Source organism: Gekko japonicus, unplaced genomic scaffold (assembly GCF_001447785.1).
Source record: "Gekko japonicus isolate JY-2015 unplaced genomic scaffold, Gekko_japonicus_V1.1 scaffold4337, whole genome shotgun sequence".
Lineage (NCBI taxonomy): Eukaryota > Metazoa > Chordata > Lepidosauria > Squamata > Gekkonidae > Gekko > Gekko japonicus.
In genome coordinates this window covers 47,607-70,231 of record NW_015169311.1, presented here as the reverse complement: position 1 = coordinate 70,231, position 22,625 = coordinate 47,607, and the positions used below count along the sequence as shown (strand labels likewise).

Sequence of the window (22,625 nt, the reverse complement as noted above, 5' to 3'; positions counted from 1 at the left end):
TGTTTCCCTGAAAATAAGACACTGTCTTATATTTATTTTTTCTCAATATATATATAGGATACCATCTGCTGGAGCTAAACAAGAAGTCACGGTTCTCCCTTCATGTCTTCGTAAGAGTCATCCAAGAAGCATCTGTCTGCCTACTGCTGGAAACCAGGTGTTGCTGAGCCACATCGTGCCAGACTAGCTGGGCTCTTCTTATGCTCTTCTGTTATCTGCTTTTGTTTGCCTGACATCCAGGCTGCTTCAGATTTGGGTGGCCGTCCTCTGCAGAAACCCACTGTCAGCGACCTGAGCCCGGGTCCCACTGGGTTATTGCTCCTGGCCCTCTGCGTGGAACTCCTGAACCAGATCCCAGATCTCTGAGTCCTTGAGGCTGAATACACACTAATATATCAAGCCTAAATCAAGCTTTCAGCTACGCTCCTGCAGAGTGCAGGGGGTTGGACTAGATGACCTGCAAGGTCCCTTCCAACGTTTTCTATGATTCTATAAGACTTTATAATCCCCCCTCATAAAGGTTTATTAGATCATTAAAAGAAATTCACTATTCAGAGCAGTCTTTATAGCTTAGCAACAAAATCCAACAACAATAAAGAAGAACTGTCCTATCTAATACTTTGCATTAGATGGCAAATCGTCTTGCAGCATAAAATCCAAGAAGTAGCATAAAAGTGTTCTATATGTTGCTGTCCATCACGATGAAGCATTACATATCGAAGCATAGTGGCTTGGCATAAGCGTAACGTTAGCATGGCTTCCCTCCGGCCTATAATCTTATTATAGCTTTCTACTCTCTGGCATCAGGTGGTCTCTCTGATCCATTCTTCCTTGTGGAATTTCCCAGAGGTTGTTGGCATCTGCTAGCATAAAAGCATTCTGTACGTTGCTGTCCATCATGATGAAGCATAACATATCAAAGCATAGTGGCTTGGCATGAGCGTAACGTTAGCATGGCTTCCCACTGGCCTATAATCTTATTATAGCTTTCTACTCTCTGGCATCAGGTGGTCTCTCTGATCCATTCTTCCTCGGTAGAACTTCCCAGAGGTTGTTGGCATCCGGTCTTAATTCCCCCCTCCCATCTAGTGCTACAACTGAGCACAGGTTCTCATGATTAACCAGCTACCACGTTCTTGAGTGTGGCCTTGACAGAGATGAGGATGGAAGCTGCAGGAACACTCGCAAACCGGACTAGGCTTTAACCCTTGAGGGAAATTAGGGTGCTTCTCCTCACACCTACCACAAGTCTCTCCAGCCTGTGAGTGACCCTTCTGTCCTTGTGGAGAGGAGCTCCTTGACAGGGAAGCCCCATGTCCTGCTGCCAGGAATCCGAGCCCTCCAAGGGCTCCATGTCGTTCTTTCCCTCATCCTTACTGTGGTGATACCTCTCTCTTATTTTGTGTGCTTAGGTGTGAAGGAGTTTTAGATTTCTTGTTGTTTCTTTCTCTCCCTTAAAGTTTCTATCGCTGCCACCAGGAATTTAATCCCAGTCTTAAATTAACCCTTCCACAGAGTATTGTGCCGGAGCTCTGAGGCTCCTTCCTTGGACTATGCGGTTCTGAGGGTAAGACTCTGGGTTAACAACGAACAAGATAAAACTTTATCGGTAAAGGAAGCGTATTGGTTACAAGATGTTTTCTTAAGTTGCTTAGTAAAATCTTTCCCCCTTTTTCTTCTGTCTCTGTCAGCCTTTTCCCTCACACTCTTAAAATACTCAGACATTATCAGATTTTGCCTAAAGGCCCCCCGAAGTACACGTTCTTCCTCTTTTAGAATCTTAATGCCTTGCACAGCACCTCTATCTATATACTAATTGCCAAGACACCCGCCTCTGTGCGGATATCTAAATCCGCACAATGGGAGCACTTGGGGGGCAAAGATATTTTCCTGCACACTTGGTGCAATCCCCAGGTGTACAGAAAAATCTGAAAAGTTGAAAAAAATATATATGGGGGATACTTAAAGGTAAAGGTTCCCTTGCTCGAAAGCCAGTCGAATCCTACTCTAGGGTTGCGGTGCTCATCTCCGTTTCAAAGCCGAAGAGCCAGCGCTGTCCGAAGACGTTTCCATGATCATGTGGCCGGCATGACTAAACACCGAGGCGCACGGAACGCTGTTCCCTTCCCACCGAAGCAGTACCTATTTATCTACTTGCAATTTCTTGCTTTCGAACTGCTAGGTTGGCAGGAGCTGGCACTAGAGACGGAAGCTCACTCCGTCATGTGGCACACTCGGGTCTCGAACTGCTGAACTACCGACCTTCCATAGCCTGCAGTTCAGCGTCTTAACCACTTGAGCCACCCCCCCCCAAAAGTAAAAGAGCATTCCTTGCGCATGCGCAGAGAACACACTGGGAACTGCCTTGCCGCCATTGCGTATGTGGGGGGGGGCTTGGCAGGCAGCTTTAGCTGCTCAGGCCTCACCACCGATGGTGGGGAGGGGGGCAGGAGAGGGCTCGGTGGGCCCAGGCCTTGCCACCGGTGCCGGGGGTGGGTGGGAGAGGGCTTACCTGCAGCTGCTTCCTCCTCGTCCATGTAGAGCTCCCCCCTGCCTCACGAGTATCGCAGGTCACCGCTTCTCGTATGATTCTATTTGGAAGACTGTTTCTCTGACTTTGTAGATTGACCACAAGTTCACAACTGACAGCTCCTGACTGCTCATTTCAGACTTCACACTCAAAACTGACCACCCTGCCTCCCCTCTCTCCACACGCACACACTTCCTAGCTCCGCCCACCAGTGTTCCCTCTGAGCTGAGTTAGTGTGAGCTAGCTCACAGTTTTTTAGCCTCCGGCTCACACATTTTCTGTCTCAGCTCAAGACGGAGGGCTCCAGAGCAAACTAATTTCTGCAGTCGCCAAATGACTCGCTCTCAACTTTAATGCCAGTAGCTCGCCAAGTAGAATTTTTGCTCACAGGACTCCACAGCTTAGAGGGAACATTGCCACCCACACACTCTCAGTCACCTCCTTCTTTCCCACACTCTCAGTCTCCTCCTTCTTTCCCCCCCCCCCCCTGTTTTTCTGACACCATTTTAAAGGAAGGTACACTTATAACTTGAAATCATTACACTTACCTTTAGCAAAGCAATGTGGGGCTTCTTGGGATCCAAGTGGAGCATATTGCCCAGGAAAGGAAGGGGCAGAGGCCCAGGAGGGAAAGCCTTTGGCCGTCTCCTTTTCCAGTAATCGGCAATGATGAGAAGCATCACCAGGAAGGACAGCCATGCCGGCAGAGGAATCGCCCCCCAGACTGCTGAGAGCCCCTGAAACAGCATGTCGGACATCTGTCAAAGTCAGAAGACGGTGTTGTTTGTGAGGGGAATCCAAGCCCAGGCTTCCAGTTTCCGGCTGAGTGGGATCGGGCGTGTGTGGGCGGTGCTCTCCTGAAAGGGAGTGGTCTCCTTTCATTCTGGGAACGGCAGCCTCCCCTGCCCTTTGCTGATACTTTACTGTTTCCCTTTTGGAAGGTTCTGTTGCGAGAGAGCAGGGCAGAGTTCACAGGCTGGTAATGAAGGTTACACAATAAGTGGAAGTGTAACTAGGAAAGGATTTTACATGATTGGCTTCTGGACTGGGATGTCTCCTCTCTGCTTTCACTTCCACCATTCTGCAAGCCTGTGGAAGGTCGGTCGTTCAGCAGTTCGAGACCCGAGTGTACCGCATGACGGAGTGAGCTCCCGTCTCTAGTTCCAGCTCCTGCCAACTTAGCAGTTCGAAAGCAAGAAATGGCAAGTAGATAAATAGTTACCAGTTCAGTGGGAAGGTAACAGCGTTTAAGGGAATAATAAGAGACCTGGACACATAAGCTTGGGAACCAGCCCTGTAGCCAAGAATTTAAACAAATTAAAATTGGTTTAATTAAAGAGGAAGAGGAGGAGACTGGATTTATACCCCACCCTTCACTACCCAAAGGAGTCTCGGAGCGGCTTACAATCTCCACAACAGACACCCTGTGAGGTAGGGGGGGCCCAAGAGAGCTGTCTTGAGGACTGCCCTTGAGAGAACAGCTCTGAAAGAACTTAAGACTGACCTAAGGTCACACCAGCAGCTGCATGCGAAGGAGTAGGGAATCAAACCCAGTTGTTCCAGAACCTCACAAGACTTACTTAGATATAGGTTGACAGCTGCCAGAGAAATATTTGCAATGAAATGGAAAACAGAAGACTGGCACATGGTGTGGACTTGGGGACATGGTGCCGATAAAGTTCTGAGCCACCCTGAGCCCATTCGTGGGGAGGGCAGGATATAAATCCAATAAATAAATAAGTAAAATAATTTCTACAACAGAGATCTGGAAAGAAAAAACAGAGATCTGTAAAGAAAAACTAGCTGAGTATGCAACATTGGCAAAACTTATTATATAAACAAAAGACCATTGAAAAAAAATTAAGCAGAAATGGCAAGCATATTATGGGAATAGCTAACTTTTTTTTGGAATTATCTGAATATCATATTAAAGTTGATGATTTAAATATTTAATAAGAATAAAATTTAGATTTAGACAAGACAATATTCAGGTTTTTACGATATTTCAGTGTGGAAGTTTGTCCATCTGTTACAGAGGTAATCTCTTTATTAATAGATTATTGCTAACTTTAGGAACATTCTTGTTTATTCTTTTAAAGAGAGAATCTGTCCCAAAATTCTGTAATATTGATGTTTTATTCTCTTTAGTTGCTGTAGGTTTTCTGGGTTGTGTGGCCGTGGTCTTGGCATTGTAGGACCTGACGTTTCGCCAGTAGCTGTGACTGGCATCCTCGGAGGTATAAGCACAGAAAGATGGAGTACTCTTTGTGTCAAGGTGAGAAGAAAATGGTAGGCAGTTAATTCTCTGTGTCAAGGTGAAAGGGAAAATGGTAGGCAGGTAATTTATATCTACTCCAGAAGGTGGGGTAGGGCTGAGTCATTATCTTGTAGGAGTCCCCCAGGCTATGAACATGCTAATGGAGGAGCTTTCCTGAGGAGGTTCTTTAGTGTATGGATTGTTTCCAGAGGAGGTTCTTTTGTATGTGGATTGGCTGTTGAAATTCTGATCTTACCTGTAGTGCTGTTGTCAGCAGTGTTCCCTCTAAGCTGAGTTAGTGTGAGCTAGCTCAGTTTTTTAGCCTCCGGCTCACACATTTTTGTCTTAGCTCAGGCAGGATGGGGCTCCAGAGCAGACTAATTTATGCAGCAACCAAATCGCTCGCTCACAACTTTAATGCCAGTAGCTCACAAAGAATTCTTGCTCACAAGACCCCACAGCTTAGAGGGAACATTGGTTGTCAGATGTAGAGCCTTTTGTGTTTTTCAGGACAGGAAACCATGGCCTAAACTCTCTTCTTCCCTGTTGAAACTGTGTTTATATTGATGAATTTCAATGGCTTCCCTGTGTAATCTGACATGGTAATCGGAACCATGTCAGATTACACACTGGAGCTATACCGTGTATCATCATAAATCTGGCTAGCACTTCCAAGGATTTGAGTGTGGTCTCACTGAGATCTTACTACAGTGGTGCGGTGTTCTAGGAGAGCCCAGCTTCTCCGCCCCCCCCCTTTGTTTTCTTGCAGAGTCTTGCGGTAGTTCTAATTTTAAAGCCCAGAAAAGCTCACCAGTCACCACCTGAATCTACGTTGTTTGCTTGAAGACTATTGCCCTGATATCACACCTGTAGGTAGCCCGTCGGGGACCATTGATAGCGAATTCCTGCTTCCGTCAATTGAGTAATAGGCTTCAATAGAAGGGAATCCGGTGTCTTAAGAGAGCCAGTTTGGTGTAGTAGTTTTTTTTATATATACAATTTTTTTATTGTATCGTAAAACAAGTTACAAAAAAGTCAATTACCTTAATAATAACAATATTCCAATAATTTTGTGTAACATAAAAAATCTGAAAAACTACATTTGTGCTTTTCACATTTCAGAAACATTTAATTCGCTCTGGTATGTCTTGAGAACTACGGTATTCATCTATGTATTTGCCAATATGAAATTACATTGTGTCTATATTGCTTATTTGTATAGGAGGTGTAGGATATAACATGCAGTATAGAGTTGTGTTCCATGTTGAAATAGTCTTTACAGCCACCTCTGGAATTGCTGCCAGGAAGAGGGCAAGAAATCTTCTGAAGCTAAAAATTCTAGTATAGGGTTCCATTTATCCATTATAGGTTTATCTATTGGGTACTGCGTTATCCTGTTCAATTTGTTGGTCACAGAGTCCATAAGAAAATGGTCCCACATCTTTTGGTACCATAAACTCTTTTTTGGGGGATTTGGCTCTTTCCAGCAAGTAGCGATTGCTGTACGAGCAGTGTATATCATCACATCCAAGGTCTGCTTGTGAGTGTGCTTCTCAATGTGAGGTGGCCAATGTTTGAGAAAGAGATTCTCAGGATTCAGTGGGATTTCAATACCTATGATTTAGTAGTTAAGTGTGCAGACTCTAATCTGGGAGAACCGGGTTTGATTCCCCACTCCTCCACTTGCACCTGGCTGGATGACCTTGGCCAAGCTATAACTCTGGCACAGCTGTTCTTGAGAAAAAGAGCAGTTTCTGTCAAGAGTTCTCTCAGCCCCACCCACCTCACAGGGTGTCTGTTGTGGGGAGGGGAAGGGAAAGGAGTTTGTAAGCCGCTCTGAGACACCTTTGGGTAGTGAAGGGCGGGGGTATAAATCCAATCTCTTCTCCTCTTCTTCTTCTTAATGCTTCCGTCAAGTTAGGGTGTCTTGCCAAGATTTTGCGATCACACCATCGGCAGCCATGTTGTTTTCTGCTCCCATTGGCCTGCTAGTATTTTCCGTGTTAAAGGTTTTTAGAGTTGCCATTTCTGGCTCTCTGGATTTTTCATGCTGATTTATGCATACCTTTTGCTACGGTTGTGCATTTCCATAGAAAGTTCTGTTGGTATTTCCTCCTGCTGCCCTTCCAAACACACCCATTTCCCCCACTCTTAGAGACATCCCTTGATCTAGCCTCCCTGTTACAAAGTATATACCTGGGGCGGGAGGGGAAGCTATACCAGACCCCTTTCCAATTCATTCCAAGCCCATAAGGTTGCCAACTTGCAGCAGGGACCTGGAGATCTCCCAGAATTACAATTAACTCACCAAACTACAGAGGTCGGATCCCCAGGGGGAAAGAACCGCAGCTTCCAACGGTGGACCCCATGGCATTATACCCTGCTGTACCCCAGGGGAAAAGTTTATAAAAATGTAAGGCTTGGCTGCAAACCCCTGAAAGAGAGCAGGGGGGCCCACCTTCCGAAAAGACTGCATGTAGTTAACAGGAGGAACTGCCTCTTGCTGCGGAGTGCAGCTCTAGTACAGTCATTTTATGGTCTGAAGCGTTACTTAGAATGTTTCGGAGGAGCAGTTATTCATCAGTAACTTGATAAGAATGGAGCTGCGGTGGCTCAAGTGGTTAAGATGCTGAACTGCAGGCTGTGGAAGGTCGGTAGTTCAGTAGTTCAAGACCCGGGTACCGCATGATGAGCTCCCGTCTCTGGTTCCAGCTCCTGCCAACCTAGCCGTTCGAAAGCAAGAAACTGCAAGTAGATAAATAGGTACCACTTCGGTGGGAAGGTAACAGTGTTCCGTGCGCCTTGGTGTTTAGTCACGCCGGCCACATGACCACGGAAACGTCTTCGGACAGCGCTGGCTCTTCGGCTTGGAAACGGAGATGAGCATCGCAACCCTAGAGTCGGACTCGATTTGCTTTCGAGCAAGGGAACCTTTACCTTTGGTAAGAATAAAGGTCTACGGGGACTTGCAGGGGTAGGTTGTGGCAGAAGGCAGATTTTTCATTCCTCACCCTGGCATTAAAGTGAGTTGTGTGTGTCTCTGTCCCTGTCGAGCAAGGATCCCCGTCACGCGGCCCACGAGCACCAGGACTTTCCTTGGTGCCTGCTGGGCTTCCCAGAAAGGGAGCGGGGGCCCCTGCAAGGCAGGCCTTGTGACTGGCTGCCCTCACTCAAATGAAAGGGCTGGTTAAGCACCTGGACTTCCTTTAGTCAGCTTGTGATTCCATTTCCCCTTCAGGCTTTCCTTGTTTCCCATTTTGTATCCTTGAACCAGCACCTGGAGAAAAAAAGATATAAATCTCAGAGATAATCTCTCGAGCAGCTGGACAGATTGCCCAGCAGCTTGATGTTCATTAGCCGAGTGTGCAGCGGCTTGGCTGAATTCCTCCTGCCGGCTCCCCTCCAGTCTCACTTCAGGCTTCGAAGATTCTCACCTACGGCATTTTCATTTGAACCGTTTTAAACTGTTTAATCGTACCATACCGCAAAGAGAACATTTTTTTAACAAATAAAATGCACTCAAGACCACACAAAACCTTAGTTCTTATAAAATTTATTTGAAGATCTGCTACTAAATCAGCACGTATTTTCCACCAGGATAATTCAGCTGTTCTGTAAAGGAAAGGAAAAAGGATGTCAGTCTGACGGGCATGCGAGAGAATGTTGTTCTACTAAATTCAGAATCCCCTCTGTGCTCTCTCAACTGTCAGTCCAAGATGGTCTAAATGCTGGCATGGGGGCTGCATACCCCCTTTGCACAGGGTGGACAGGTAGGTAGGCAGCCACCCAGGTGGCGTGGAACTGGGCAGAGGCCTCTGCAGGCTTTTTATCCTCACACTGCCACAGCTCCCTGCCCTCTCCCATTGTTCTACCACAGCCATATTTCCCACAACAGACACCCTGTGAGGCATGTGGGGCTGAGAGAACTCTTAACGGAAACTGCTCTTTTTTCAAGGACAGCTCTTATCAGACCTACGGCTTGCCCAAGGTCACCCAGAAGCTGCAAGTGGAGGAGTGGGGAATCAAACCAGAGAGCTCTGACACAAACGGCTCTTTCAGGAATAGCTGTGTCAGAGCTTGTGACTGACCCAAGGTCACATCAGCAGGTGCAAGTGGAGCAGTGGGGAATCAAACCCGGTTCTCCCAGATTAGAGTCCGCACATTTAACCACTGCACCAAACTGGCTCTCAGGGCCAGAGCAATTTAAACCGCTCCCAGCATGCCGTCTGACCGCACCCAATATGTGTGAAAGAGCCGCATGTGGCTCCCGAGCCACAGTTTGGCCACCCCTGGTCTAGAAGGACAAACTGCTGCCCCTCAACAGCTGGATTAGTGTCCCAAGATCACTGAAGATATAGTGGTGGAAAGGACGGAACCTAAGACTGACCAAAAAACAGAACTCTGTGGGACTGAGAGAGTGTTTGCAATAAGACCATGACAGGAGAAACGACCTGCAGCGAAGACAGGGAATATTCACGTCCAGCAGTCAGTGATGCGGAGCTTGCAAATTTTCCAAATCTGAAATATTTTCTATGGAAAATTTTTCATCCCTACATGTAAACAAGCACATTCACCTACAGCTGTCAGGGCTGCTGTGCTGCGAATCAATCATGTCGGAATGGCTAAATGTTGCAGACAAACCCCCAGCGCTTGTGCATGGTGAGATTCTACCTTCTGCTAACATTATTCAGCCGCTTATTTCCATTTGAACCAGAGCATTTCCCCAGAAAGCCCGTATGACTGCAGACTCTTTATAAGCAACCAAGGGACCAGGCAAGAAGCAGATTGCAAGAGAAGACAGAAAAGCGGCAAAACACTGGAGATGGTCGTACCTGTGAAATCCACTGGCTGGCTTACTGAAAGGGAAGAAAAGGAAAAGAGCGTCACAACCTCGCATTGCCTTATTTATCCCACAAACCCTGCCCTGCCAAATCCTATGTATGCTTCTTATTCCACTGGATTTTCACCTATTGCAAAAGGCCCAGATCCAAAGGGATGAGCTGTGTCAGTTGCCCTACACGTGGGCACATGAAGCTACCTCACAGCAAATCAGATCGTTAGTCCATCAATCTTGTCTATTCAGACTCCCAAGGTCTCAGGGTGAAGTCTTTCATATCACTCACTGCCTGGTCCTTTTAAACTGGAAATGCTGGGGAACTGAACCTGGGACCTTTGGCACGGAAAGAGGATGTTCTTCCACTGGGCCACAGCCCCCACCCCGATGTCCTCCCTAGCCACAGATGTCTTGGGCACTGGCTCTCAAACCTGCATTTCCAATAGCAGCCCAGTGTGGTGGTAATAAAAGTTAGGTCATGAGGAGGTCACTTCCTGGAGGCTTAAACACAACCATTCACAGATGGTTTAGGGTTATGGAGCAGAGGTCCATCAGTAGCTATTAGCCACAAGGTATAGCTAGGGGCTCTGGGGCAAGTGATGCTCTGTCTCCTTGGTGCTGGGGGAGGGTCAACAGTGGGAGGGCTTCTAGTGTCCTGGCCCCACTGGTGGACCTCCTGATGGCACTGGTATTTCTGGCCACTGTGTAACACAGAGTGTTGGACTGGATGGGCCTTTGGCCTGATCCAACATTGGCGTCTCTTATGTTCTTTAGGAAATGGGGACAGCTGCTTGCATGGTGAATTGGGGAAGCAAGCAGCCAGAGTTCGGCAGGAGCTGGTTGGCAAGTCAAAGCTGACTCCTGTCAATTAGGCAAAATAAGCCACGAAAGCTTATGCTGGAATCAACTGTATTTGCCTTTAAAGGTGACACTGGACTCCCATTTTATTGGCCGCTACAGACTACCATGGTTACCCACCTGGGATTAGAGAAAGATAATTCTCTTAGTAAGGTAAAAAAGGTAAAGGTTCCCTTGCTCGAAAGCCAGTCGAGTCCGACTCTAGGGTTGCAGTGCTCATCTCCGTTTCAAAGCCGAAGAGCCAGCACTGTCCGAAGACGTTTCTGTGGTCATGTGGCCGGCATGACTAAACACCAAGGTGCACGGAACGCTGTTACCTTCCCACCAAAGTGGTACCTATTTATCTACTTGCAGTTTCTTGCTTTCGAACGGCTAGGTTGGCAGGAGCTGGAACTAGAGACGGGAGCTCACTCCGTCATGCGGGAACTCGGGTCTCAAACTGCTGAACTACCGACCTTCCACGGCCTGCAGTTCAGCGTTTTAACCACTTGAGCCACCGCAGCTCCAATTCTCTTAGTACAGACACTCAAAACCCCAGACCCCTGCTGGGTAAACACTTCAGCAGCCTCCAGCGTGTTGTGCCCAAGGCGTGCTAGAGCCCACTAAGTGTTTGTTCCACTTTTGTTATTACTACACATGAAGCAAATATTCCTCTTAAGGTTTTATGAAACAGAGGGTGGCGAAAATGCTAGCCATTTGCCAACACTGAAACTGGGCTTGATAAATCCCAAGCGCCGAGCTGTCCCAGTGCCTAGAAATTTCATTGCAGCACCAAATTTTCAGCAACTAATTCACTGTCGCGCCCCTCAGCCATTCTCAGTGGAAGGACAACCAGTTTTTCTGCTGGTGAAAAAGAGAAGGCTTTCCCCTTTTACCATGAAAAAGACTAGGTTTTGGATCATGGGACATGTGTGGACAAAAGCCAAGTGGAACGGGGGTGATAATTAGCAGAATTGGTGGAGATCAAACCAGGAAGAGGGTAGGTTTTGTGGCAGCAATAATCAGAAAAATTTGGTCATTAAAATTAAAAATCATGATGGCTGACAAACAAGTCTTGGCTCCTCAATATTTGAGCTGGCTCCTCGAGCCAAAGAAAATTTAAGGTCTGCTCTAAAAGGCTTCAGATAACGGGTTGCATTTCCCTGGTTGTCACAAAGACCCAGTCTGTTCCTGTTTCTGACACAGTACATTTCAAACCATTAATAAGAAATCACTTCCATACTGCACCTGTACATTTAACAATATTATTGTTTTGAACTAGCATGGACTGTTCCAGATATAACAGCACAGACTGGGGGAGTTGCTTGGATAAAGTGCTTTTTTTATCCAGGAGAATGGGAGTGGTGGGTGGGGGATAGAGGAATAGGCAAACTGCAAGCTCAAGCAAGTAAGCACAGCTGCATATTACAAAAAAAAGGGACTGAGTGTGCTTGTCAGATAGGCATTAAGGCATTAACGGAGCAAACATGAATCTGTGTTTGGTGTTGCCTGCAAGCTACATTTAAAGGAAAAAAAGAAAAGAAAAGAGGGAAATTCTATGCCCGGAAATCGAGCTGCCAGCGCACTCATCTCTGAGCATGGCTTTACTCAAGAAACTAAATCAGTCCTCCTAGCAGTATTTAATATACAGAATGTGCACTCAAGCCAGTCTTAAAATCGAAGCTTCAGGTCAGGCTCTCGGGAAGGCTACGCGGAAACAGGCAATAAACGTTTTGGAGACCTGGGCGGCCAAGGCTTCTGGCCTCTGTGGCCAAGACTTCCGCCACCACGCTAATGTTCTGTCTCAAAGTAAATCATGTACAAAAAAGGGCCAGGGAAGCCACAGCACACAGACAAAGCGAGAGAGCGCTGGAGAAGGTCAAACGGGTGTTGCATGGCTCATGCAATCACATCCATGCTGAGGCTCTGTACCTGCCAGGCACTTCATTTCTGAACCACAAGAATCCCAAGGAAGTCGGAAAGAAAGGCGGAAGGGAAAAGGGTTAATGTTAATCATGGAAGTGTCTTATATGGCTTTATGTGGCTCTAACTGTATTTTATGTACTGACTGTGAGCCGCCCGGCGCCTGCATTGTGGAGAGGGCAGAGGGTATAAAGAAGAAGAGGAGATTGGATTTATCCCCCGCCCTTCACTACCCAAAGGTGTCTCAGAGGGGCTTACAAACTCCTTTTCCCTTCCCCTCCCCACAACAGACACCCTGTGAGGTCGGTGGGGCTGAGAGAGCTCTTGACAGAAACGGCTCTTTTTCAAGGACAGCTCTGACAGAACTATGGCTTGCCCAAGGTCATCCAGCCAGGTGCAAGTGGAGGAGTGGGGAATCAAACCCGGTTCTCCCAAATGAGAGTCCACACACTTAACCACGACACCAAACTGCAAATGCGATTAATAAATAAATAAATCGGGTTACTAGCTGAGAACTGATTTGAAAACATGCCAAACACCTTTTAATCAGACCCTTTATACCCACGCTCAAGCTCTGGAGTGTTGTGACCCGAAATTCTGGTTCGTGGGCCAAACAAACCTACTAGCATTTAAGCTGGGAGCGAGCTGAGCCTACATTGTTCTTGTTCTTTTATATATATATATATATATCTCCCTTTAGAAACAAAATATAAACTATTATAATTTGTATTACAAATCATATCTTTATATGGAATTTAACTTGTACCTGCTTATGCAGTTTAATTCTATCCATTTCTGCACCTGAATTTCATGCCCTTAAAAGACTGCCACGTTATGGATGGTTCATTTAATGCACAAACACTACTTCTCATGAAGGACCCAAGAAGAAACCTGTTGGGTCAGACCGATGGTCCACTGAGCGCAGTGCCGTTTCACAGAGCAGCCAACCAGCTGCCGTGGACGGTCAACAGGGCAGAGAGGCCGAGGCCATTCCCTTGACGTTGCTCCCCTATCACTGGGTGTCAGAGGCTTGCGGCCTCTGAATATGGAGGTTCCCTGTAGTCATTAATGGCTTATATCCGTTGCCGGATTTCTCCTTCATTAACCTTCTGCTTCGAAAGCCATCTGTGCTGACGGCCATCAGGGCACCCACTGGCAGGGAATCCCACAGTTCAATTAAAGGTAAAGGTTCCTCCTTGCTCGAAAGCCAGTTGAATCCGGCTCTAGGGTTGTGGTGCTCATCTCCAGTTTCCAAGCCGAAGAGCCGGCGCTGTCCGAAGACGTTTCCGTGGTCATGTGGCCGGCATGACTCAACACCAAGGTGCACGGAACGCTGTTCAATTACCAATTGAGTAAACAACCACTTCCTCCTATTTGTCCTGAATCTATGTCCATTGGTCGCCCCTGAGTTCTAGCACTAGAACAAGGAGAAAAAGTTCCCTCTGCCCATTTTCTTCACCCTGCGCCTAACCCAAGACACCTTTTTAAAAGCCACGGTGTCCTTACTGGTTTTATATATCCTCCCGTTCTTTTACTATTTGTTTGTCTGGTGTTTTTAATATCCTACATGTGTTCAAGGCAGTTTCCAAGTGAAATCACACAATCTGGTAAGAGCAATCACAAAGCCATGTAAAATGGCTTTAAAACCTAGTTGAAGCCCACTGCTGAATGACTCAGAACGACTGCATGAAATAGCATTGTGAGGAGCTTACTAAAACTAGAGTGAAAGTGAAAAATAAGAAACCAACCCAAAGAACAAATGGCTGGGATGCCAGCATGAGCCAACATCAGATCAGGAATTCACAGAAAACTTGGCAAACTAAAGTCAGTGACAGTGCAACCCTAGGCAGAATTATACTCTCGTCTAAGCCCACTGATTCCAATAGCTTAGACTGGAGTTAGTTTTGTATAAGACTGAACTGTAAATTAGGCCCCGGATGCTAATCAGTTAGAATGAAAGAAAATAGCAGATTATTTCACAAGATGGCAGTATACTGGATGGTCACAATGAATATAGAGGGAACGGGAATGTTTTGTGAATTACATATTCAGAAAGCTGATCTTACCATAGCTTTTAAATACAGTTTTACCATTTTTAAGGCATTTTAAGAAAAATAAATAACAATCCATCCTCAACGCCACCCCCCTTTTCTACAAATTGTGCTGTGTTAGATCATCTGGTTCTTCTCTCCGGCAGCCCAGTTTAAAGTGGACTGCAGGAGAAAGTGAGCCCAGGACCTCCTGTGGCCTGGGCCCCACATCCCCCAACCACACTGGCAGTGGGTGGCCCCATGGAGGGGTGCTGGGCTGCGTTGTCTGGCCGTTGAGGGGATGATTTACCTCTGTCCTGATGTGGCAAGGCGGCAGGAGAGTGACGGTGTGGGCAGCGGCTTGTCAGAAGTGTGGGGGGCAAGGACTGCCAAGCACAGCCCATGGCACCCTCTTTTACAGGGCCCACAGGCCTTGGCTGAGGGGAGGGCAGCGCAGCGCCAACCCAGGATAGGAAGTACCCCTGCGCTGAGCTAAAAAGCTCTGCGCTGGTGCACCGTAGCGGAAACCCTGCCCACAACACCCTTCTAAAGGAACCAGAGACACTCAAAAGCTAATCTAAAGCATATGCTGATGTGAAAGGTACATCCTAAAGTTGTTTTCTATGCTACTGTTAAGCACAGCCTGAACGTTCTTACTTCCAACATTGTTAAATCCTAATGGATGAGCATTCGGTCTTCTTTTCTGACCGCAAATTGCCACTGGTCGATTTTACAAGCCGGGAGGCAAACGGGGTTGGGGGGAATAAAAGAAAGGGAAAAAAAGAAACATTCCGCTGATGAAAAAGTCTAAACGCAATTCGAAAAAAAAAACTGCTCACGAACCCCAGTAGGCCGAGCTTACCTTCTTGCCGGCTCCAACGGTTGCTTTAGCTGTGCCCCTGACTTTCTTCATCCTGTTCTTACGCTCTTTGCGCTGTTTTCTAGAAGTCTTTTTCTTTTCATACAGGCCATGCTGGGGGAAGAAGTGGCAGGTGATCAGCGCCCTTGACAGCTCGGCTTGGAAACACTGATCCTGTCTGTTCCCTACCCTTCCCTTCGATAACTGCCAGGTGTTTAACTGAAAAGCCTATGGACTCCGGTTCATCAGCACCCCGGCGACGCCCGATTCTACATGACATCTAGTAAAGTCAAGGCTCAGTTTACTTCCCACAATTCAAAGATACCTTTACACATGTATCTCCTATTTTGACATATTTATTGCTTTACTGTTTTCCCCTCCTAATTAAATCAAAAACAACTGCTGACCTTATAACCATAGCTTGTTATTTTAATTTTGTCTTCGTATATTTTAAAACATCTTCATCATGTTACGTGTTAATTTGCTGTTCAGCCTCTGTCTATAAGTCTGAACTCTTACCTTCCATCCCAGTGTATTTGAAAAAGTGTGCCTTGCACAAAGCTCGTCCCTTGAATAAACCTCTGTTGGTCATAAAAGGTGACAATGGACTCTAAATTTGTTCTACTGCTTCAGACCAACACAGCTGACCACCTGGAACTATTTAGTTAGAGAATTTCTATGCCGCCTCTTCACAATATAAAAAACACAAGCCAGATGAGATTGGGGTTCTTCTGGTCGCTAAGGCCCATCGGGGGCTTGTGGAGTCACCCAACCGTGGATTATATTGCGCTTGGCTGTTAAGTGCATGTTCAGCCTGAGTGTGCTATTAGATGGACCTTCCCATGAAGGCGCATGACGCCTCCACTGTGGCAGTCAGGGCTCTCAACTCGATTCAGCGGGTGCACCGGCTCCGGCTGTTTAGATCCACGTTAGACTACTACAACCTGCTCTGCATGTTCCTGCTCTTGAAGACTGTCCAAAAGCATCCAATGGCTCAAAGCGGGGAGCCAAGGCAGCTTCAGGGATTTACTTACAAGGATTGCACCTCACCGGTTTTTAAAAGATCTCCCCTGGCTGCCAGGCTGCGTCCAAGCTCAATTCAAAGTGCAGACTGTCACTATAAAAGCCACGCAGGGCCTGGGACCAGGACTTGAGAAGGCCCTGCCTCTTCCCTTAGGAGCCCATCCACTGGCCAAGACCATCTTCAGAAGTTCTGCATCCTCTCTCACGTTTTTAAAAAAATGGTGGGAGAGCACCAGACTGGGCTTTTCCTGTGAGGCAGCTGGCATTCAAGTCAAGAGCTCTTTCTTAAAGCCTTTCATACGCTATTTGAAACACAAATAAAACTGCCTTCTACTGAACCAGACCACCGGTCCAGCGAGGTCAGCGTGGTCTACTCAGACCGGCAATGGCTCTCCGGGGTCTCAGGCAGAGGTCTTCCCCATCACCTCCTACCCGACCCTTTTAACCGAAGATGCCAAGGACTGAACCTGGGACTTCCTGCATGCCAAGCAGAGAGGCTCTTCCGCTGAGCCACAGCCGCTCCCTCAAGCCTCTAAGTTAAGGGTCTCCTCTTGGCCTTCTTGATAAGCCGGATCAATTTTCAAAAAAAGAGAGAGCATGCAAAAAGAAACACTTTAAACCAAAGAACTCTGCTGTGCACCTCCGACACAAAGACTCCCAAAACCTTGGCGCGTATAACCGAGCTTACACCCACCCCACCCTCTTTCCCGCCCCCCCCCCCGTGCAGGGTACACCGGTCGAGAGTGCCCACCCTGGCCAGGCGATGCTTTGGCTCATTCTTCTTGGCGTAGTCCAGGGAATCGTAGATCATGCCGAAGCCGGTTGTCTTCCCACCCCCAAAGTGAGTCCTGAAGCCAAAGACAAAAATGACGTCGGGGGTCGTCTTGTACATTTTGGCCAGCTTCTCGCGGATCTCAGTTTTGGGGACCGTGGCTTTCCCGGGATGAAGGACATCGATAACCTGCAGACAGATGACCACACAAAAAAATCATGCTTTTAGAAAAGGGATTGTATGTACCATGCACTTACAGATATGGAAACGCCCTAAGTTACATTAAACTAGGTTTACTCTGCGACTAAAGAAGCATGGCCTATGTGTGGCTCCTTGTCAACTAGCTGCCATATTTCATGTGTATGTGTCCTTTCCTGACTGTGGCGCTACGGCACATGCTTGCTCGCTGTAAACAGCGACAGGGAGGCGCTCCTGAGACCATGCGAACTGGCGCTGCCAGACTGGGCTATCTGACTAACCTTGAGGAGGAGGGGGGGCTTTGGGGAGCACTGAAAGAAGCGTGTTTGCATCAGGCAGGTGTTCTGGAAAGCAATTCCAGGTAGAAGGGCCAGGAAGGGTGTTTGAGGGAGCTGGAGGGCTCTGAATAGATGACAGTGATGAAAGCAGAGATCGTGGGAAAGAAGAAGAGATTGGATTTATACCCCATGGCCCTTCACTACCCAAGGGAGTCTCACAGCGGCTTACAAACTCCTTTCCCTTCCCCTCCCCACAACAGACACCCTGTGAGGTAAAAGAAGAAGAGATTGGATTTATATCTCGCCCTTCACTACCCAAAGGTGTCTCAGAGCAGCTCACAAACTCCTTTCCCTTCTCCTCCACACAACAGACACCCTGTGAGGTAGGTGGGGCTGAGAGAGCTCTTGACAGAAACTGCTCTTTCCCAAAAACAGCTCTTATTAGAACTACAGTTTGCCCAAGGTCATCCAGCAGCTGCAAGTGGAGGAGTGGGGAATCGAACCCGGTTCTCCCAGATTAGAGTCCGCGCACTTAACCACTACCCCAAAAAAGAGCCTATGAGGGTATGAAAATGACCAGGGTAAAAAGCTAAGAGCAAACGATGTACTTGAAAATAGCCAGGAATAGCCTTATATCTCTATAAGGAGGCAACACATATGAGTTTGCTGGTTGTACATGACAAAGTTGGAAAGACAGGTGGGGATAACCAGACCAGAGTCACAGCAGTACTAGAAACATTCAATTCTGACTGCTACTTTCTGAGTGCAATAGTATCTTTTGCATCTAACATATTCTCTCAGTGCTTCAGGGCAACTTCAAATCTGAACATCAGCTTTAACTACAACTGTGACAATTACTATAACAATCTATACCCATCCATCCAAATGTTTTGTGTGGCCATTTATAATACGTAAACAGAGTGCTGCTAAAGCCTGTTGAACATGGATGAACTTGAACTTTTACAATCTTCTGTTCTGACTGCTTCTCTCTACGTCTCGAACAGCTACCAGTCCTATCCAAGAACAAAGTGAAACACTATTGAACAACCAAACAGGCAACCAGGAAAACTCAGTTCAGAACCCACAGACAAACCAGATATTCTAGGAAGCTCAAAAATTCAAAACAACAACAAAAAAAACCCCATAGTCACCAAAATCAGCCAACAGCAGCATGCCACCTTCCAGCACTAACCCATTTTAGCAGCTTTGTGAAGCTCTTCTGATACACCGCTGCATAAAAACAAGCAACTACAGAGAAAGCCAATACTTTCAGAAATGCTAAAAGGCCCTCCAAAACAGAGAAAACCTTCAGCAACAACCTCCAAACAAAACTAGTAGGCAAGCCAAAAGACAGCACTTCAAGTCTGTTAGTTTCACTGCATGAAAAGCTTCAGAAAGCTAGAGCCTGCAGAGATTATTCTCCCAGTATCTATTCAACAGTCGTGAAGTTTGCTTTACAAGCAAATTCTTCTCCAGTACACTGTCAGTACCTGATCTATCTGCTTACAGTGGGAAAAAATCCTCAATATGAAATAGACAATATTTTAACACGCAGCACTAAGTTATTAACTGAACAACATTTGAGTCCAGTGGCACAAAGCTTTCATTCATCCAGTGGCACAAAGCTTTTGTGCATGTGCACACTTCTTCAGATACACATTTCTTCAAGTACAATCCTCTCCTCACCCTCGACCTGCATATGGGTGATAATCATATTGGTGATTAGTGGTACCTCTCGCCTACTAGTTTTGCTCAGAGGTTGTTGCTGAAGGTTTCCTTCATTTTGGAGGCCCTTTTAGCTTTTCTGAAAGTACTGACTTTCTCTGCAGTCGCTTGCATTTATGCAGCTGTGTATCAGAAGAGCTTCATAAAGCTGCTGAGGATTAGCAGTGCAGGGTATATGCTTTTGTGTGTGCGCACACATCTTCAGACACAACACCCTCCCCTACATATTGGTGATTCTCTGTTTCAATATATTTGAAGAAGTGGTCTGCTGCTTCAGACCAACCCAGCTACCCACCTGAATCTGTTCCTAATTGCAACCCCAACACACACACCCCAGCTCCCAACGACCAGATCTGCTCCACCTAGAGCAGTGATGGCGAACCTTTAAGAGACCGAGTGCCCAAACTGCAACCCAAAACCCACGTATTTATCGCAAAGTGCCAACCCGGCCATTTAACCTGAATACTGAGGTTTTACTTTAGAAAAAAACCCTCATACATTAACTTAAGATGATCCAAACAAAGTAAGGAAGGCAATCCCAACTGCTTTCATTGACTGAAAATTATTTGGCAGAGAATTCGACACTTTAATGATGGTCTGGGCCTGGCTGGAGCGATGGCACCCGTGCCCACAGAGAGGGCTCTGAGTGCCACCTCTGGCACCCGTGCCATAGGTTCGCCACCACTGCCCTAAAGCTTTAAACCAATGCTCCCTTGAAGCTGTGGAGCCCTGTGAGCAAAAATTCTACCTTGTGAGCTACCGGCATTGAAGTTGTGAGTGAGCAATTGGGCTGCTGCATAAATTAGTTTGCTCTGGAGCCCTCCTTCCTGAGCTAAGACAAAAATGTCTCCCTGAGTTTAACTAGTTTACTGCTGATAACTGTCGACCTTTTAAGTGTGTGTTGTTGTTGTTTTTTAATTTATTTTATTTTACCCTGTACAGTTGCTATGGCTTTTTCGCTAATGCAATAAATATTATTATTATTATTATTACAAAAATGTGTGAGCCGGAGGATAAAAAAAGGGAGCTGGCTCACGCTAACTCAGCTTAGAGGGAACACTGCTTTAAGCTCTATATAGAGACAGACATTTAGTCACGCCGGCCACATGACCACGGAAACGTCTTCGGACAGCGCTGGCTCTTCGGCTTGGAGACGGAGATGCCCACCGCAACCCTACTGGCTTTCGAGCAAGGGGAACCTTTACCTTTACCTAGAGACAGAGAAGCGCAGTACAGAAAAGCCTCTTTACTCACCATCTGCTTACGCTGAAGCAGCCTGTTCGTCATGAACTTCCTCGTCCGGATGGTCACGGTATCATTCTGCAAAAGCAGCAACAAGAGAGTCACCCAGGGACCCCGAATCTCTCCTCCCCGCTTAGCAGCACAGGCTCCTTGGCCCCTAGCCCAGCAGCCTCGCTGCAAAAGACTTAATGTTTGCAACTCTCCAACTCATTCTCAAGGAGGGTCAAGGCTGCAGCAGAAGGGCGCAAAAGCGGCTCCTCCAGACTCTGTTCTGCTGCATGGGACGACCTTTTGTGCGGCGCGCGGTGGGCGGGGGGGGGGGCATGTTCGGAGCGGGACACGGACGCCTCCGAGGAGACCCTCCCGCAAAATAACCGGCCTACAGTAAGCAGTAGGGCTGGCCAAAGCAAGGCCGGGAAGTGCGGGGGGCGTCAGGACAAGGATGACGCCAGGCCAGGCCGGATTGAAAACAAGGCCTCAGTCGCCACCTACCATCTTGGCAGCACCTCCCGAGGCCGAGGGGGAAAAGGAGGAAGCGCGCCGCAGCAGCCAATCATATACCGGCGTTCGGACAGGAGAGGCGGAAGAGGGGGGGTCCTCAGTAGCGCGAGGGACGGGCTAAGACGTCAAAGGGCGTCTACGGGAGACGCCTGATTAAAATTCACGAAAATCGACTATGCGGGGCAGTTTCTCTGCGACGTTTTCAGGGGAGGGCTATAGAGACGGGAGGGAAAGACGGGTATGAGAGCGGACTGAAGCCGAGGGTGTCCTGGCAACCGCCTGTGCAAAAGATGTGAAAGAAAGGACCCCTTGTCCCAACTCTCATCTCCCCCATATGTTTGAGTGCCACTGAGCGTAGTGTGCTTCAGGGGAGGACTATAGAGACGGGAGGGAAAGACGGGTATGAGAGCGGACTGAAGCGAGGGTGTCCTGGCAACCGCCTGTGTAAAAAATGTGAAAGAAAGGACCCCTTGCCCCAACTTTCATCTCCCCCGTCTAAGTGCCACTGAGCATAGTGTGCTGTTGCCAACCTCCAGGTGGGGCCTGGAGATTTCCGGGAATTACAACTGTTCTCCAGGACTAGACAAATCAGTTTCCTTGGAGAAAATGGATGCTTTGGAAACTGGACTGTATGACATTATACCCTGCTGAGATCTAGGGTTGCCAGGTCTGGGTTGGAAAATACCTGGAGACTTTGGGGGTGCAGCCAGGAGAGGGTGGGGGTTTGAGGAGGGGAGGGCCCTCAGCATGGTACAGGGCCATAGAGCCCACCCTCCAAAGCAGCCATTTTCTCCAGGGGAGCTGATCTCTGTCAGCTGGGGATCAGTTGCAAAAGCGGGAGCTCTCCAGGCCCCACCTGGAGGTTGGCAGCCCTACTGAGATTCCAGCGGGTCATCAGCTCTGGGTTCAAAAAAATGGGTGACTGTGTTACTCTGTCTTGTAGCAGGAGAAAAGAGCACCTTAAAGACTAACAAAATTCGTAGCAGGGTAGGAGCTTTTGTGAGCCACGCCACAAATTTTGTTAAGTCTTTAAGGTGACTCACAAAAGCTCCTCCCCTGCCACAGATTCCGTTAGTCTTGAAGGTGCTACTGGATGCTTGCTCTTTTCTGCTGCTACAGACAAATGCTACCAGTCCCCTGCCACAGATTTTGTTAGTCTTGAAGGTGCTACTGGATGCTTGCTCTTTACTGCTGCTACAGACAAACAGGGCTACCAATCCCCTCCCCTGCCACAGATTTTGTTAGTCTTGAAGGTGCTACTGGACGCTTGCTCTTTTCTGCGGCTACAGACAAACGGCTACCAGTCCCCTGCCCCAAATTTTGTTAGTTTTTACGGTGGTACTGGACGCTTGCTCTTTTCTGCAGACAAACAGGGCTACCAATCCCCTGCCCCAAATTTTGTTAGTCTTGAAGGTGCAGCTGGATGCTTGCTCTTTTCTGCTGCTACAGGCAAACAGGGCTACCAGTTCCCTGCCACAAATTTTGTTAGTCTTTACAGTGGTACTGGACCCTTGCTCTTTCCTGCTGCTACAGACAAACAGGGCTACCAGTCCCCTGCCACAAATTTTGTTAGTCTTTACAGTGGTACTGGACCCTTGCTCTTTCCTGCTGCTACA

General features: G+C 47.4%; 2 protein-coding genes across 3 annotated transcripts in view; both read right to left on the bottom strand.

Annotated features, from left to right (window-relative positions):
* LOC107114997 (cytochrome P450 2J2-like) overlaps nt 1-3,317 on the bottom strand; it is a 23,148-nt gene extending 19,831 nt beyond the window's left edge. The window contains exon 1 of the mRNA XM_015416605.1: nt 3,079-3,317. Coding sequence (XP_015272091.1) covers nt 3,079-3,288 — 210 coding nt within the window. The 5' untranslated portion in view covers nt 3,289-3,317. The remainder of the gene's footprint in view (nt 1-3,078) is intronic.
* Nucleotides 3,318-8,324: 5,007 nt separating this feature from the next.
* Nucleotides 8,325-21,097, bottom strand: RPS24 (ribosomal protein S24). Of its 2 annotated transcripts, XM_015416606.1 has the most exons (7): nt 21,001-21,097; nt 20,521-20,586; nt 17,045-17,254; nt 15,274-15,384; nt 12,391-12,408; nt 9,620-9,643; nt 8,325-8,399 (listed from the first exon to the last, which is right to left on the bottom strand). In XM_015416606.1, the coding sequence occupies exons 1-5, from the start codon at nt 21,001-21,003 to the stop codon at nt 12,403-12,405; spliced, it is 396 nt and encodes a 131-aa protein (XP_015272092.1). In that variant the 5' UTR covers nt 21,004-21,097; the 3' UTR covers nt 8,325-8,399; nt 9,620-9,643; nt 12,391-12,402. The 2 variants fall into 2 exon arrangements, with proteins under 2 accessions (XP_015272092.1, XP_015272093.1); XM_015416607.1 differs by lacking the exon at nt 12,391-12,408.
* Between the last annotated feature and the right edge of the window lie 1,528 nt (nt 21,098-22,625).